The 15927-nt window shown below is 36.6% G+C and overlaps 1 protein-coding gene across 3 annotated transcripts in view; it reads right to left on the bottom strand.

The window, feature by feature from the left end:
• The window catches only part of Sema5c (Semaphorin 5c), a 110204-nt gene that overhangs the window by 9019 nt on the left and 85258 nt on the right, over positions 1-15927 (bottom strand). The window contains exon 1 of one of the 3 annotated variants that reach the window (XM_087414082.1): positions 9235-9761. The exons of the other annotated variants lie outside the window; for them this stretch is intronic. Within the exon in view, the coding sequence (XP_087270208.1) occupies positions 9235-9236 (2 nt within the window). The 5' untranslated portion in view covers positions 9237-9761. Of the gene's footprint in view, positions 1-9234; positions 9762-15927 lie in introns of those variants that run through there. 3 annotated transcript variants of the gene reach the window in all.

Below are 15927 nucleotides of genomic sequence, written 5' to 3'. Positions count from 1 at the left end.
TACACCAATTACCTCCTTATCTGTTTATTAAAACGTGTTCTACGTATCTAAATAAATGTTAATATTGCCGTTAATATTAATGCGACTTAAGAAAAAATTTTAAAAAATGTTAAATGCGCTGCGATACATTTCAATATTAATAGAAGAAATAGACGATTTATTACTGTCAGCGTAGACAGTAATTGTTGAACAAAAGTTCTCGTGAAATAAATTAAAATAATTATCTTCAATTTAATCTTTAACATTCAAGTCCATTTGCGAGAGATAAAAAAAATTACACATTAATAGATTTCAAATTAAAAAAAGATTTAATAATCTAATACTTTGTATGCAAGAACAGCCTTAATAGCCTCTTTATAAAAAGACGCAAACGAGAGAAAAATCGTCTGTAAGTCAAGATATAACTGAGAATTGTAGAATTAATGATTTATATGAGAGACGGTTGAGGACGTCCTACAGCGAGCCGATCGGAAAGCTGATGGTTTCCTGTGAAACAAACGTGCGCGCGGTTACCTTCCGAGGAATGCGACCGCTTGCGAAAGGTGACGTGACGAGGTGCCCGGTATCTCGAGATAAAAAAACCTTGAGAGGAGCGTCACTCGCCGTGCGTTTCATTCCGCGGAGCGTTAAGACCGCGTCTCTCGCGGCCGATCTCGAGGCGCTCACATGAGGCACTCGTGGCAGTCACGAAGGCGTACTCGGGTTTGACAGCGGCTTCGAGGAGCCCTCGAAAACTCCTCGGACGACATTCCACGGCAGCCCACTTGACTTCAATGCGACGTGTACTCACGCATATGTACGCGAGTGCGTACGGCGCTTCGCCACCGCGAGAGATCAAGCGATTGCTTGGTGCACCCGTTTCTCTTCCGACATAATCGATAGATTGGACATTTCTGCTCACTATTAAGGGTTTTCAACTTTATCGAGAAACTTTGGATACACAGAGAGAACGATTTTGCTAAAATATTAAAAAATTTAGGTAGATACAAATTTAAAAATAATTTTGTTAGATCAAAATAATTGTGTACGAAATTGGAGCGTGCAATAAGCAATGCTGCAAAAAATTTGCACAAAAATTTTGGCATTCTGGCTATCACTTTGAGAGTCCTACATAATGATTTTGATAATCTAAAATTATTTTCAAATCTGTATTTAGCTAAATTTTTAGACACTTCAGCAAAATTGTTCTTTCGGGGGTAAATGTTCGATGAGAATATGTGGAAGTTTCCTTCGCTCGGAGAGTATTGATATGTCTATTATTATATAATAGAATGTCATATTTAGAAAGTTTGATTTATGCAAAAATTTCTGATTATATCTTGAAACGTTGTTATTAAACTTCATCATATATGAAATTTAAGGATAGTCAAGCTTCAGCTTTATAAGGCGACTGATAGATTTGTATGTTGTGATTTTTATTTACCATGATAAAAGCGGAAGTAAAACTCGTGTACGCACGGCATTAGCAAATCTGGTGCGAGAAAACCGCCGGAAGACAGCGATCGCCAATAGTCGCCTCGAGAAGCTCGATAAATAAATTATCATCGGCTTATAAATAACGCGTGGAAATATGGTTCACGCGTGATCGTCCGCATGTCTCTTCTCGGCAAGGAGAACGACAACAACGACAACCACAACGATCGAACAGGAAATACAGACGGCAGTCGAAGCAGTCATAGATAACCACTGGATAACTCGACACTCGCCTAGGTCTCTTTAATTTTCACCCATTTTCACTAATGTAGATTAACTTTAATCTCAGTTCAACTGACTCTTCGTCTTTTTCTAGTTCTAAAGATTAGAAAAAGACGAAGAGTAAGTTGAACTGAGATTAAAGTTAATCTACGTTGGTGGAAATAGGCATTAGTAGCGACGCAGACGACAGCGTGTCTTTTTTTCTTCGTTCCGGTGACGATCGCGATATATGAAAATGAATCGCTAAACGCGCGATTGGCAATTTCACTACTTTGCAACAAAAAAAAGATAGATTTTCAAAATGAGACGAATTTTATTATCCCGTGCGGCCTATATATTGTCGTATCAAACATTGATTCCAATAAAAAATTGATTGGATATTAAAGCTCCTGACTAGTTACCCACAAATCTTCAGATTAATGATGTCAGAAGCGAGAAAACATAATAAAAATTCTTATAAAACATATTAAAATAGAAATATTGTTTCAATAACACAATATTTGCATTTGATAGAGTATACTTGTATATAACATGCAGTAATACTTGTATACAACAATGAGTAACATATATCGAAAACTTTCCTTTCATTTTGAAATAAAATCGAATCATATTTATCTCGACATGGTGTATAGGTTGTTTCGTTTTCTTGGCATATTTCAATTTCAAATATATGATTATTTATTGATTACCGGAGAACAGAGGAAATTTTTGGTATACTTTACGAATCTAATCTATTGATTGCAAATATTGTTATAAAAATATTCGCATTTTAATATGCAAGAAGTTTTTAATGTATCTTTGTCTAACTTCACAATACAAGATGACTGTAGTGAGTAGGTAGAAACCTTAATATAAAAAAAGATTTATACAGAATTTGAAAAGGGTATAAAAATTTCATAACATCGTGTAATGAAATTATTCTAATAATAATTATAACAGTTTTATGAAAAGCTGAGCATTAATTTCAATCGATTTAAAAAAGTTTCTTTTCTTTCTCTAAAAATTTACTCTCTTACTTTCAATAATCTTCCTATTTTCTAACGTCACGAGCAAGATGAAGAAGTGATCTTCAAGGGACATCGCTTTCACACGCATGTATATTGCGTGCGAATACAAATGCCTGTGCACTTCTTCATTAGATCGCTTGATAATTGCGCGTTCCATGCTCTGCATAGACCTTTTGTCAAATCGATAAACTCAATTTATTCATGATTGCCGTGCCGCAACTTGCAATCCATTGCGCTATGCCCGACACACATGCATAAACGTCGTCCGCGCTGCATTCTATTCGATGCCCCGAGGGAGCACTGTGGTCCCGCGGCATTCATTGGGCTTCTCTATCAATCCTATTCAGCCATTGGGTTAATAGTCTTAATCTACCACATTGTGCCTGCAATACGGAGTTGTCCCGCACTTCCTTTCACCAAGGAAAAGAGATTTCTTCAAAAATTTTATTTAACTATTTTATTTAACCGACTATTTGGTATTCAACTTTGAATATTATATATACATATATATATTTATAGCTAAGATACTGGAAAAAGCTTATTCAAAAATAAGTAAAAGTACGTATTATTTAATTACAATCCTTGTAATTTAATCCTTGAAAACTCATAACTTTCGAATCACTGAACGTTAATCTCTTGAAATCATTGCGGCACTCCGATATTTTAATTAACGAAATTAATAAATGATTCTATTCTCTATGAAAAGAATGGAGAATTATGTGATATCCTACGTATTAATCCGTATTCCGCGAACCTTTTCCTTCCTTGCACCAGCTGTTCGAAAACGGCGACGGCGATGGCGACAACGGAACTCGCAACGAAGCATAAACGGCGCCTACGTGGGCGCTCATGTCGCGGCACCGCGTGATAGTTCGAGCAGGTAATTATTATTTAAGTGAAATACATGAGTGCGGGCAGGGTACTGGTTGTGAATGTCAATTAATAAGCCAACATGGCACGTATCCCGTCGGATTGCTGATCTATTTGTATCGGCAACCTACGTGCGGCAACAGTAAAATCCAGTCGTACATGCATGGACCAGGGTGCGAGTTCGCCGAAGGGATATCGCTATTTCATGAGCGAGACACGACATCACAAGGCCGTCGGGCGCGACATGGGTGAATTATGCCACATGAAGAAAAGAAGCCGACGTCTTTCAGAATTGGACAGGGGAGAAAAGAGCTGCGGATAAAATAAAGTTGTGATGTAAGAATCCCAGGTGCTCTTGCGCATTTTCTAATTAGTCAATGAGGAATTGATGACAGACACCATTATCTTGTCACAGTTTGAATTGGCATCACATCAGTATCCTTTTACTTACTTATTCTTGTGTTTTTATTAAATTACCTGTGCTTGCATTGTCAATGAGTCTAAATTGTGCGTGAAGACTAGAACATCAGATTCCAGTGCTCGTTTTTTTGATAATGTGTAGCCTAAGGATTATGGCATATAGAAAATCTTAATCAATAAGACGTATAAACAATAAAGACATCAACACGTTGGATTTCCTACTGCTTATATTAAGATCTCAAGATCTTTATTGTGATGGTTCACTTACTGCTTACGTTTTTACTGTTTAAATTTTTTCGTGTGCCATGACCCTAAATGTGGCCATTTAAATATAGCCACATATGGTATCTGCACAGAAATTCGGTACGAAATTCGTCTCGAACGTACCTTGGATATTTACACCATGCTCAAGCCTGCAAAACCGCAATCTTTCAATTGGAAAAGAATTTTCGTTATAACGGAGGAGTTAAATCATAAACAGGATTGACCTTCCTATTAAAGATACGACGTGACCACTGCATCACCTTTTTATTATTCGCGTACGATTTAAAATAATCCTCTTCCTCTTCTAAGAACGGAATTTCTTCCAATGGAATTCCTTGAATACTTAACGGCTAACGTGGCTTTTCTTCCAGGTTTTGATCGGGAATGCGGTAGATCGCAATCGATTTTGTATCTCGTTGTTGTATCATATGCAACGGGACTCGCACGAGACCCAATTTTATGGTAACGGCGCGGCTGGATATCGCGCCGGAGTTTTACAGGCGTCAATCAATGTCTTTCATATTTTCTTGTTAGAACATGGGTCCGTGTGCGAAGTAGGCGGGCAGTAAAGCGAACCCGATGTTACTGTCGTCGCATGACACGTTGAAACACCTCGATCGCGGGAACGTAACGAGATATGAGTCGGTATTGTCATACGCGCTGTTTATTCCGAGAGTGGCGCATGTCGAGTTTTGCAATATAAATGCATTTAAATGCAACGCAGGTATAAACGACCCTCGTGTATCTACCTCCACAAAATTCGCAGATTAAGTTTGATTTACACCGCTCGCAAAATAAACTCACACATCAGTCGTCGTGAGAAGCAATCATGTTATCTTCACTAAAGAAAAAGTAACAAAACTGTGAAGACTGTACGAAATAATTAAATTCTCCGTAATGTATTTTTCCTATGACAAAACTTTCTTTTTATCAGACGAAAATTTAAAACTTATATATTATGCCGCGACATAATTGTGCAAAATTTCAATTATGAAGGCTACGGTATACAAAGAAATCTAAAACGTTGTTTTGGTTATCGCTGTGGTAACGTTTTATTGCTTAAGTTTTTCTGTGAGCCATGACTCTAAAGACTATCGCACACAAAAAAGACTTAAGCAGTAAAACGTAAACAGTATAAGGAAATCAACATGGCTACGTTATGACTTTATGATTTCTACTGTGATTGGCCAATTCGTTCGTTTTTTTCTACTTAAGTTTCTTGTATGCTTTTATGCTCCTAAGATTATTCTTAAGGCAAAAAATATGAATTCAAACTTTGCATTCAAACTTTGCCTTCTAACTTAATTTATCCGATTCAAAAAAGGAGTTTCATTCGTTGATCCAGTCCCACGGATAAGTAAGTCATGAGTAGTAAGTAGGTACGCTCGGTGCGACGTAAACGTTGTTTATTGGACGAATGATCACATTGAAACAGATTACTTCCTGCTCAGTGCACAAATACTCTTTTGGCCCCCTCCCTTTCTCGTCGTGTGGACGAACGCGATAATGACCGCGCCATTGTGCCATACTATACGCGGATCCTCCTTGTTGCGCGACCGTAATCGCGTCTCACGCCTTAAGAAAACTATGTGTAGCAGTTGCAACTCGTTGTCTCGTCATAATTGTCTCATTACGTCGTGCTAGAATGGACATGCGCGCTCTTGCGACGATTAACTTCGTGTGCGCCTGCCGAATCGATTTTCCTGTGTCCTCGTTTCACTCTCGTCAATCCCATGTCCTATTTGAAGCCTCCCACGATACTGAAAAAAAAAAATCTCGCTCTACCGTGGAATATTTAAATTTATACCACGTAATTTGGATCATGTAATAAACAAATCGAAATAAACGAGAATTTTGTGCCTGCTAAATATGCACGAGGCTTTATGCATTGATAAGAGGTATCACCAAATAAATTATAAATATGTGGATAACATAGAAAAATCTATTAATATGAAACGTATGTAATTCGTTATTAAATATGTGGGTAACATAGAAAAATCTATTAATATGAAACGTATGTAATTCGTTCTGCTAATTTTGATTGTGTAAATATTGGACATCGTATTTTGTGCCCCTTATCTCATAATTAATGTCTACATACAATTCATTCGCGTGCTATACTTGTAGACTATTAAGGTGCTGCTCGATCGACGAATCGAAATCGGGTTAATTTAACTTACGTACTTTCCAACGTATATACACACGCGATACAAGGATGCTGTGGACCAGTCTGTCGCATAAATCTCAACTCGATTCGACGAAATGCTAATTGCCGACGTATACCGTCGTGATAAAATCACCCGAGTATCTGTAAACGTGCAGAATGTTCGAAATATTATGCGATAAATAATCGGATAATAAAGCGGTTTCCATTTCGTTCGTAAAATATCGACGCGATACTCGAGCCTAGTAGCGTCAACCCCATCTTCGATAGAACGATTTTGTCCGAGGCACTTAATTTACATTACATTCCGTATTAATTAACGCAAGACTTTCACTCTTCCGTTTCGCAATATTCTTCAAACTGATCGATAAATCGGTGCACCATGACGAAGGGATGGAACTTGATCCGCGTAGCACTGCTTTCCGAAGATAATCTATGATCAGCCTTATCTTGTGATCTATCTTACATAATATTACACTGTGAAATGATTACTTACATAAGATAATTGCCAATTAATATTAATAGAATTATACGTGCGATGAAGGAAAAATTATGTGATCAATGCGTGAAAATATAGCGAAAAGGCAACGTATTATTATTATTATATACTATATACATTAAACTGAACAATTGCGGCCAAGGCTCAAAGACTCATTATTAAAGACCTGATACGATCGATCAAGACTTTGGATGAGATTAAACTTTAACTCAAGCGTAAATTGTCGAAGCTGTCGATCGAAAGTGCTTATTGTATTGAGGTGCTTTGAAGCTGCATACAGTCATCAAACTTATACAGCAAGATTATCACGTGCTTATCCCAGGGGATTTCAAAGATCTTCGAGGAATCGCAATCATTGACGACGCAAAATTAAATAACAATATCAGAAAGATACATCACTGTAGAAATATCATTACGTACCTTGGACACGTAGCATAAAACTGTTTGAAATAGATTCCGACCGGAATTATTCCGTTTTAGAATAAAAATCTAAGGAATAATTGAACAATTCCAATATCGGAATTCATTCCAAACAGTTTCATAATACATGCGACGATACTGAGAGGCGATTCGGAGATAAATGTTATTATTTACAATCAATAAAAATTTAAAATGTCTATTACGGTCAAAGCTGAATCTTCATTGCTTTAAATAATTCGAATTGCGCGCGCCGAATTGTTTTTCCAGACTTTTAAGCTTGTTCCACAATGTGCTTTTTGTTTTCAGTTTCTTGCTTTTTGCTATTTTTTACATCTTGTCTTTTTACTTCTTATTCGGTTTTTTGTTTTATATCTGAGATAAGAGTTAACGAACTTCGAAAGAAACAAGAAATACATAGCAAGAAATTGTCGATAAAACGGTTGCAAAGGAGTTAAAAGCAAAAGGTAAAAAAACCAGAAACAGGAAACAAAGAGCACATTGTAGGATAGGCTATAAACGCAATTAAAACTACTCTAGTAGTCGCGAAAATAAATTGACAAGCAATTTTAATAATTTGATGCTACCGTCAAGCATCATATTATAAAAATGTTAAATATATTGAAACTGTTAATAAATTTATTGCGAAAAATATTACCTCAGCCGAAGAGCTTGAACCCGGATCTCTTGTATTCCGTACGTTCTAAGCCATTAGACCACCGAGGCCTTAGTAATGTTCTTCGCAATAATTGGTACAATAAGGAAACAACATCTTTCTTTCAGGCGATGTAATATAAACAATATTAAGAATCTTTATTTTAGACCGCATATGCGAGAAACACAATCAATACTAGAGATTTAAAATGCGTTGTATTACAATCGAAGCTGGATCTTCATTGCTTTAAATAATTCAATCTTGAATTACTAATATACACTATATATGTACTTGCATATATATCATATTGTAGTCTTTTCGAAATATATTAACATCTTTATAATATGATGCTTGATGATAGCATCAAATTATTAAAATTGCTTGTCAATTTATTTTCGCGATTATTAGAGTAGTTTTAATTGCGTTTATAAGTCCGGAAAAACAATTCGGCGCGCAATTCGACAAGACTATAATATAATATATATGCAAGTACATATATAATATATATTACAATAATAATATATATTCAAGATTGAATTATTTAAAGCAATAAAGAGCTTCGATCGTAATAAACATTTTTAATTTCTAGTATCGATTGTGTTTCTCACATATGCGATCTAAAAAATAAAGATTCTTAATATTGTTATTATTTATAACGGGGGGCAGACGACCATGTTGCTGCACGCGATCGCGCGCAAAAAATCTCTTCTTTTTATCACGCGACTGGGAAAGGAAAACCCTTTCGACCATCATCAACGATACGCCGATCCATCGATATACCTCTCTATTACCTGTCAGCGCCGTCAGCGGCTGATTGTGAGAGACTGTTCGATAAGCTTCGGGATCGCGAGTGACGTCATGGTTGGTGCACACGAGAATTAAATAGGAATGCAAATCGTGGCGCCGAGCGAGCGGAGTCGCGCCGCGATTAGGACAAACGACCACGGTAAGAGCGAGTGCACGCACACACACACACACACACACACACACACACGCATGTATGCACGCCCGCGCGTGCACTTGTATTCACTTGCATGCGTTTATAACGAAGCGCGAAGGGAACGTGTCAGAGGGAAGCTAGAAATGGCGAATGAATGGGATTGAAGAGCAATTTGAGTTGGAGGCATGTAAAATAACTTCTTTTCTATTTAAATTTTTCCCAAGCATTTATGCCTCATGTAACGATCTCTTTCTCATGTAAACGTATAATTTTAACGAGACAAATCTTTCAACTTATATTTACATTTAATCTCTTTCATCCTTCCTTTCGTTGCCTTAAAATCCTTGGAAGGAATCAGTCTCGTCCCCGGTTTTCCCACGCTCGCGTTATGTCAGATGCAATTTTTCTCGTGAAATTCAGTCCTCGGAGAAGGCCTTCGCGTCGACTTGCACTTCGATGATATCTAACTCGGCTGCGAAATCCGTGGGTTGCGCACGCATTACGGCCCACGGTTACACATGTCGCCGGGCCGCGCGAATAAGACACGATATTCTCACTGATCAGAACGATTCGAGCGCAAACGCGAGTTTCAACTGCTATCTAAATCGGGCGAACGTTATCAGTAGTACTCAGCGAGCAATTCACCGCACTCTTGGGACACCGCCCGCGCGAGAGAACACATGCATTTAAATTCAGTGAAAATTCGGCAATACATTACGCTACCGGGGAATATTTCACAGCCGTGGAGGGACATTTAATCATAACACACACGAGGAACGTGTATATGTGCTAAATATATATAACTTTCGAATATAACCGATATTTCATGAAATACATTTTACATGAAGGTGTTTAATATCTTATTAAATATATTATTTTTAATTATATTAAATCTTATTAAATATATTATTAAATGTATTATTTTTAATTATATTATTTAAATTACACGTAATATTAACAGTGATTTAATGAATTATGGTATAATTATTATGAAGAGCATAGAAGTTTAAGAACAATTATAATTTTTCTTGCCGATTGCTACTGGCCTACATAAAAAAAAATAACATTTACCATTCCTAACTTAAAAAAATATGTATACTAGAGGGAAAGATTTATTAGACCTTATGTCATATCAAGAAATGGTTTACAAGATGTATTATGATTGCGATGCGACATATGTAGGACAAACGGAACGTTAATTAAAAACAAGAATATTCGAACACGTAAGTGACATTAAGAAAAAAACAGGGTTCCCATCAGTAATATGGAATCTGGTTGACCCACGATCATAATTTTGAATGGAATGGAGTGGATGATTTTTAAAGTTTTCGACAACGAGTCGTCATATAGAAAAAGATTGATTTCGGAGAAATAGTATACATTAAAAAGCAATCAAATGGTTTGAACAAGCAAAGTGACACAGAATCCCTGCCTGATTCCTATCTTCCTATCTTACAAGCATTATCCCCTTCCTAATTTTTTCTACCCTTCCAATTTTTCTTCCCTCATCACCTCACGCTTTTTTTCCCTTCTAAAATTATGATAACATCAGTCTCCTTTCCTATTACTGTGTCATTGCAACATCATCTTGTAAAGATAACTAATTTTATTAAGCGACAATCAATATAATATATATCTGAGGAAATTTGTAAATCCATTGCAATCGTGTGGCTTAAGAAAAAATATTTAAGGTACGATTAATTTTGAGTTGAATATTGAGAATTAAATTTAAAAAAATTCAACTCTTTAATTGTCTTACGGTTTAATACAGCATAAAACAGTGTCGATTTGCTGAGACAAGTATATATAATGATGGATTTTGTTATTTTCCAAACGACTGCAATGAGAAATTTTTTTATCAACTACAATACTGAAAATTGACGATGTCATTGAAATAGGAATATATATGTAATGTCAATAATTTTAATTATGCGACTTCGTGCAGATAATTAAAACGTTTTAAACAAACACACACACACACACACACACACACACACACATACACACACACACACACACGCGCAAAAAAATTTTTATTCAATTTTTAATCATGCGACAAGATTTAGTCAATTTTTATATTTAAACTTTTAACTACTATGTAATCGATATGACCTTTTTATTTTTATTTTTATTTTTAATTGTGTAATTTTACACCGAAGATGATCTGATGAAGGTTGAAACATCTGTATTTTAAATGTTTATAGCAATCAGATATTGAATATAGATTAATCATTAGCAATTAAGAACTAGTTTTGACGTGCCTTTCTCCTTTAACAGTTTAATTTTAATATTATCTATTATTTATTAAAAAATTACTATTAATCCTAAGCTTTACTATTTTTATCTATTTAATAAATAGTAGATTATATACATGCCTAAATATTACAGATCTAAAAGTATATGATACAAACGACAAAATAATCCGCTTATTGAGAACCTCACTATATATTTTATTCTTGAAAAAGGATTACATAGCCTTTTTTTCATTATCTTACTTATTTTGTGAAAGCTTCGGGAGGGGGTGGAAGGGATAATGTACACCGTACGGTATAATATTAAACTGCTCTTGTTCTTACGCAAGTTTGCTCTCTTCGGCCCGAAGGACAAGTACAAAATTGGACGTCCAGCTCGGTTGGAGAACTCGCTCGCGGGTTCAAGCTCCGGTACGGTAATCCTACCAATCGCAGACGTTCAATGTTTACCGAGTGCCCGCGGACAGGAGGTCGCGCCTCCTCCTCTTCCTCGTGAAGGAGTTAACAACAGCATCCAAGACGAGATCTCTCGCGATGCGAAACACGTCGGCGAAACACGAAGGTGCACTCGACGTGGCGCGACGCGGCGTGCTCGACGAGTTTCTTCAGGGATCGTGACGCGTCGTCGATTGACCGCGTGGAATAATAAATTCTATTGCTATATTTTTTTTATATATACATATAAAGACAAAATGATTCGTACGACGAGAACGAGACGGTCCGTCCACGCTCATCGCTCGTGATTTCGAATCTATTATTTTGTCGCGTCGTAAACGTGAACGGCGTCGCAACTACCAGGCTCGTCGTTATTTGTTCTCTTTGTCCACCGTGTGCCCTCGATTGCTCGTACCTCGTCTTCTTTGAAAGTCATTGAGCGTGGATATATTGAAGTTACACGGCCGTTTTTCCCGAGGAGAAAAAAGTGGACACCGAGATAAAGAACGGGACGATTTCTTCCATCACGTTCACGAATCCCTATCCGAGGTAATCTCTGCATCGAAAAGACGGCAGAAAAAGCTAAATGATACACACGCACTCTTTCGTGCTACTTTAATGACTAGAATATTTTTCAAATGCGAATGTAATCGTTTATCGTTAAACGAGATCCTTTCAACAATAAAATTCTGTTCTTTCTAGTGCTCCTTCCAACAATAAAATTCTATTCTTTCCGGTGCGGCGATAGCCCGCAATATCTCTCTTTGTGATTAACGAAAGGATAATTAAGTTTGGTATGCCGCTACAAATCAGTTCCCAGCGAAAGAATTGTAAATAAATGTTCCCTCTTGGGATTGTAGAGTGGAAAATTGGAATGTGAAAGCAAACATGTTTGTTTGGTTAATAAGAATATATTTTTGCAGAAAAAGACAATTTTGCTGAAATATCTACAAACTTAACTAGATACTGAAAATAATTTGTTAAAATATCAAAATATTTATGGAAAAAATTCCAACATGGTGAACAATTCTGAAAAAAATTTTGACAATTTTCAGAAACCAACTGAGAGTCCTAATTATTTTGATGGTTCAACAAAATTATTTCCTGATCTGTATATTTAGCTAAATTTTTAAATACCTCAGCAAAATCGTCCTTTTAGTACAGTTTAATAAAAAGTATATTTTATCAAATTGCAGAAATAAGACGATTTTATAAATGTCTTATTTCAAGAATTTCAGCTTATAATTTTTAATAAGGTATTCGATTTGTTAGATCGCGGGCATAAATTCTTTCGCAGAGAAACATGTTGCGAAATTACAAGCGCGTGCGAGCGTGGCAAGAATATCTCAATCTCGCTGAGAAAGTTACCGTTCAAGAACATCGCTATACATGTTTCCTTCGATACAAAATTGACTTGCGGAAGCTAGAGACCTATCTATTATGCATCAAAGGTTGTTCAGACGAACACTTTTACTCGATGCAATCCAGGTGCAATGGAAGCAGTTCTTTGCCCGACGCGTCACGCTCGTAGAGTCCACAGCTTCCAGCTGTGGAGTCCGCGGAGCGGACAAAGCGTAATATCACAATTGATCAACGCAATCGAGCTAAATCGTAATATTTCACGCCCGTTTTTCCGTCGCGTTGCGTGCATTACATAAACATATGCATATTTCGCGCGTGTAAGTGGAGATATATGGCCGACGGGGCTGTCGGCGGACAGGCGAGAGCTATTGCGTATACGCGCAGGACACGCTGGCGCCGTCTGTGACATTCTCCACTTTCCATCCCTGTGCCCTGTTCCCCTCGGTTCCCCATCACCTTCCTTTTCCTACCACTCAACCTTCCCAGACCACCTCGGAAACGTCGCTGCTCGAAAAATCGCAACCTGTAATTATTATGCTCGAGTCGTGACGGAGTAACGTCTCTGTTATTCTGTTGCGCCTGTGTTTCTTCGCGAATCAGCAGAAACTGCCGCTTTTACCTCGCCCTAAATTTGGCGACTCGACTAAAGAAGCGAATTCAGACGTCGCAGTCGATTATATAGGCATGAAAAACGCGACAAGATTCATAAATATATATTCATAAATGTTGACAAAAGTTGAGAGATACATGTTTTTTTTTATAGTATACATTATTTAAAAAAATCATAATAAAGAGAAATCCTTATAAGCTGCGAGAGATATGTAAATATATGATTTACACAAATTTTAAGAATGCATCACACAAACGTACTTCAGCTGTAAACAAGCGCGTGCAAATCTGAGCAATATAAATTTTACGCGACCCTCTAGAGAAAGAAAATATCGTATATCTTACTTTTATTGAAATAGGGACACGATATCAACGGCTATGGTCACCATCAGTTATCTTATAAATATTCAATCCTCATATCATCGATTATTCACAATCTCTGCGACGCGCATATATTCGAAAGTATGTATAGCCCGTTATCAGAGATTTCTACGTCTCCAAGTGTAGTAATGTTCGCGTTCGCGTTGAATAATAAAAGGACGACATGCGCAGCGGTATGCAAAAAACGTCGTAGCTGCCGACGCGACGCGACGCGACGCGACGCGACGCACCAAAATCAGGTTCCGTAGGCGTAACGGTAGGCCGTTGCGCTCGATCTCTCGAGCGACAACCTGCACCGGCACGGCGGACACGTCGATCGACATGGCCCTATAAATAAGGCCGCTTATTTGCTACAAGATAAATCTCCCGGTAACGATTTGTCACGGCGTGGTGCGCGTGGCTGCACGAAAATCTTTCGCACGACTTTCCGAATCGACAACGTGTCGGTGAAATCGTTTCGTCACTCTTGTCGGGAAGATCTTGCAGACAAGTCTGAATTAACGATGGAAATTAATTGATCGACCCAGAGATAAACGTTTGATTAATATATGTATTAATAATTTTTGCTCGAATAATTGTATCGTTTAATGACTTATTGATTGAAATTTATAATTTAAGAAATCTAAAGGTAAAAATGCAAAGTTTAAAAGAAAAGTAGAAAAATAAAAAAGATATTAATTATATTAATTGTTATATTTATATGTATAGAACAGAAGAAAATTCTGATTTCGTTAAAGCTTTTTAAATATTAACAAAAGAAGGTGCAGATGAAAGAAAGTTCTTAAAAACTCAAATATTCTATGTACATTTAAAATACATTTAAAAATGAACCCTTCTGTAATTATATTTTTATCTTTCCCATCCAGCCTAAGTTTCTTTTTACTATTCTAAGGTTTCAAAAAATGTAAAAAATTCAGGATTACTTTTAAACATTTTAATTACATTAATAAATAGTTTTTTTAACAAGATATTTTAAAAAAGGAAACTAGACGTCATCTTTTTTTATTTTAAAGAAATTTAAAAGTGAAATTTTGTTTGTGTCAAAAAAGATCCAGATTGCAGATGGAGAGTTAAATTAACCAATATTAAACATAAAGAGATAATCCAGAGATAAGCGTCGTAGATTCTAGACGCAGCAATTCGTTAAATCATGAAAGGAAAATATTCGAGAGAACGTTTCTCGCACAGTGTCGATATGAAAACGATAGATAGAGAGAACTGGTGATATGGAGAGTCAGGATAAGTTTCGCGTGTCTCGTACACTTCAAGCAACATCGTAAATATGATACGAGTACGTTGGCGGCGATGTATGAAATTCCTAACACCTGCGGCCGACTGTGGCGAGTAATCTCACGCGCGTAAACCCAAAAACTTTTATTTACGTTGCACCATACATTCTGCCGTCGTCGTTCCGTCCGGACAAAATAAACTCACGCCACAGAAATATTTTCTCTCTACAATAAATCTCCTGGTGAGAAACCACTGAGCCATGAGTCGCGATGACACCGCGTGAGACTGTCATATAGTACATGATTCGTCAACTTCAAGACGAAAAGGCTTGGAAGTCAAATAAATAAATAAATGGAATGCAGAGATTGAAGCATGCACGTTATTTAGAAAGTTTGATAGAAATATGAACATGATGTGTAAGTAGCAGTAATATATTCGCCATGATTTAAGCAAAAATAGAATATTAAAGCTAGCTTGTCATTCTTTCTTTAGAGCTCAAGTTTCTAATACTCGAAACGATACTTGTATATGGTATTTACATGTAAACTTAAAATTTTTTCAATTTCTGGAAAAATAAAATTTAAAGCTAATTAATTAATAATTTAAACGAATTAATTAATAAAATTAGAGAAAACACTAGAATATCCTGTTTACAAATTTAAGCACGTTTTCCGTACATTTTTCCGTATCTGGCACTTTACTGGAAACCGCACGAACGCGATTACGA

Source organism: Acromyrmex echinatior, chromosome 1 (assembly GCF_024713525.1).
Source record: "Acromyrmex echinatior isolate Ae372 chromosome 1, ASM2471352v2, whole genome shotgun sequence".
NCBI classification, from domain to species: domain Eukaryota; kingdom Metazoa; phylum Arthropoda; class Insecta; order Hymenoptera; family Formicidae; genus Acromyrmex; species Acromyrmex echinatior.
The sequence above is the reverse complement of the archived record's forward strand: the minus strand, read 5'-3'. Positions and strand labels throughout refer to the sequence as shown.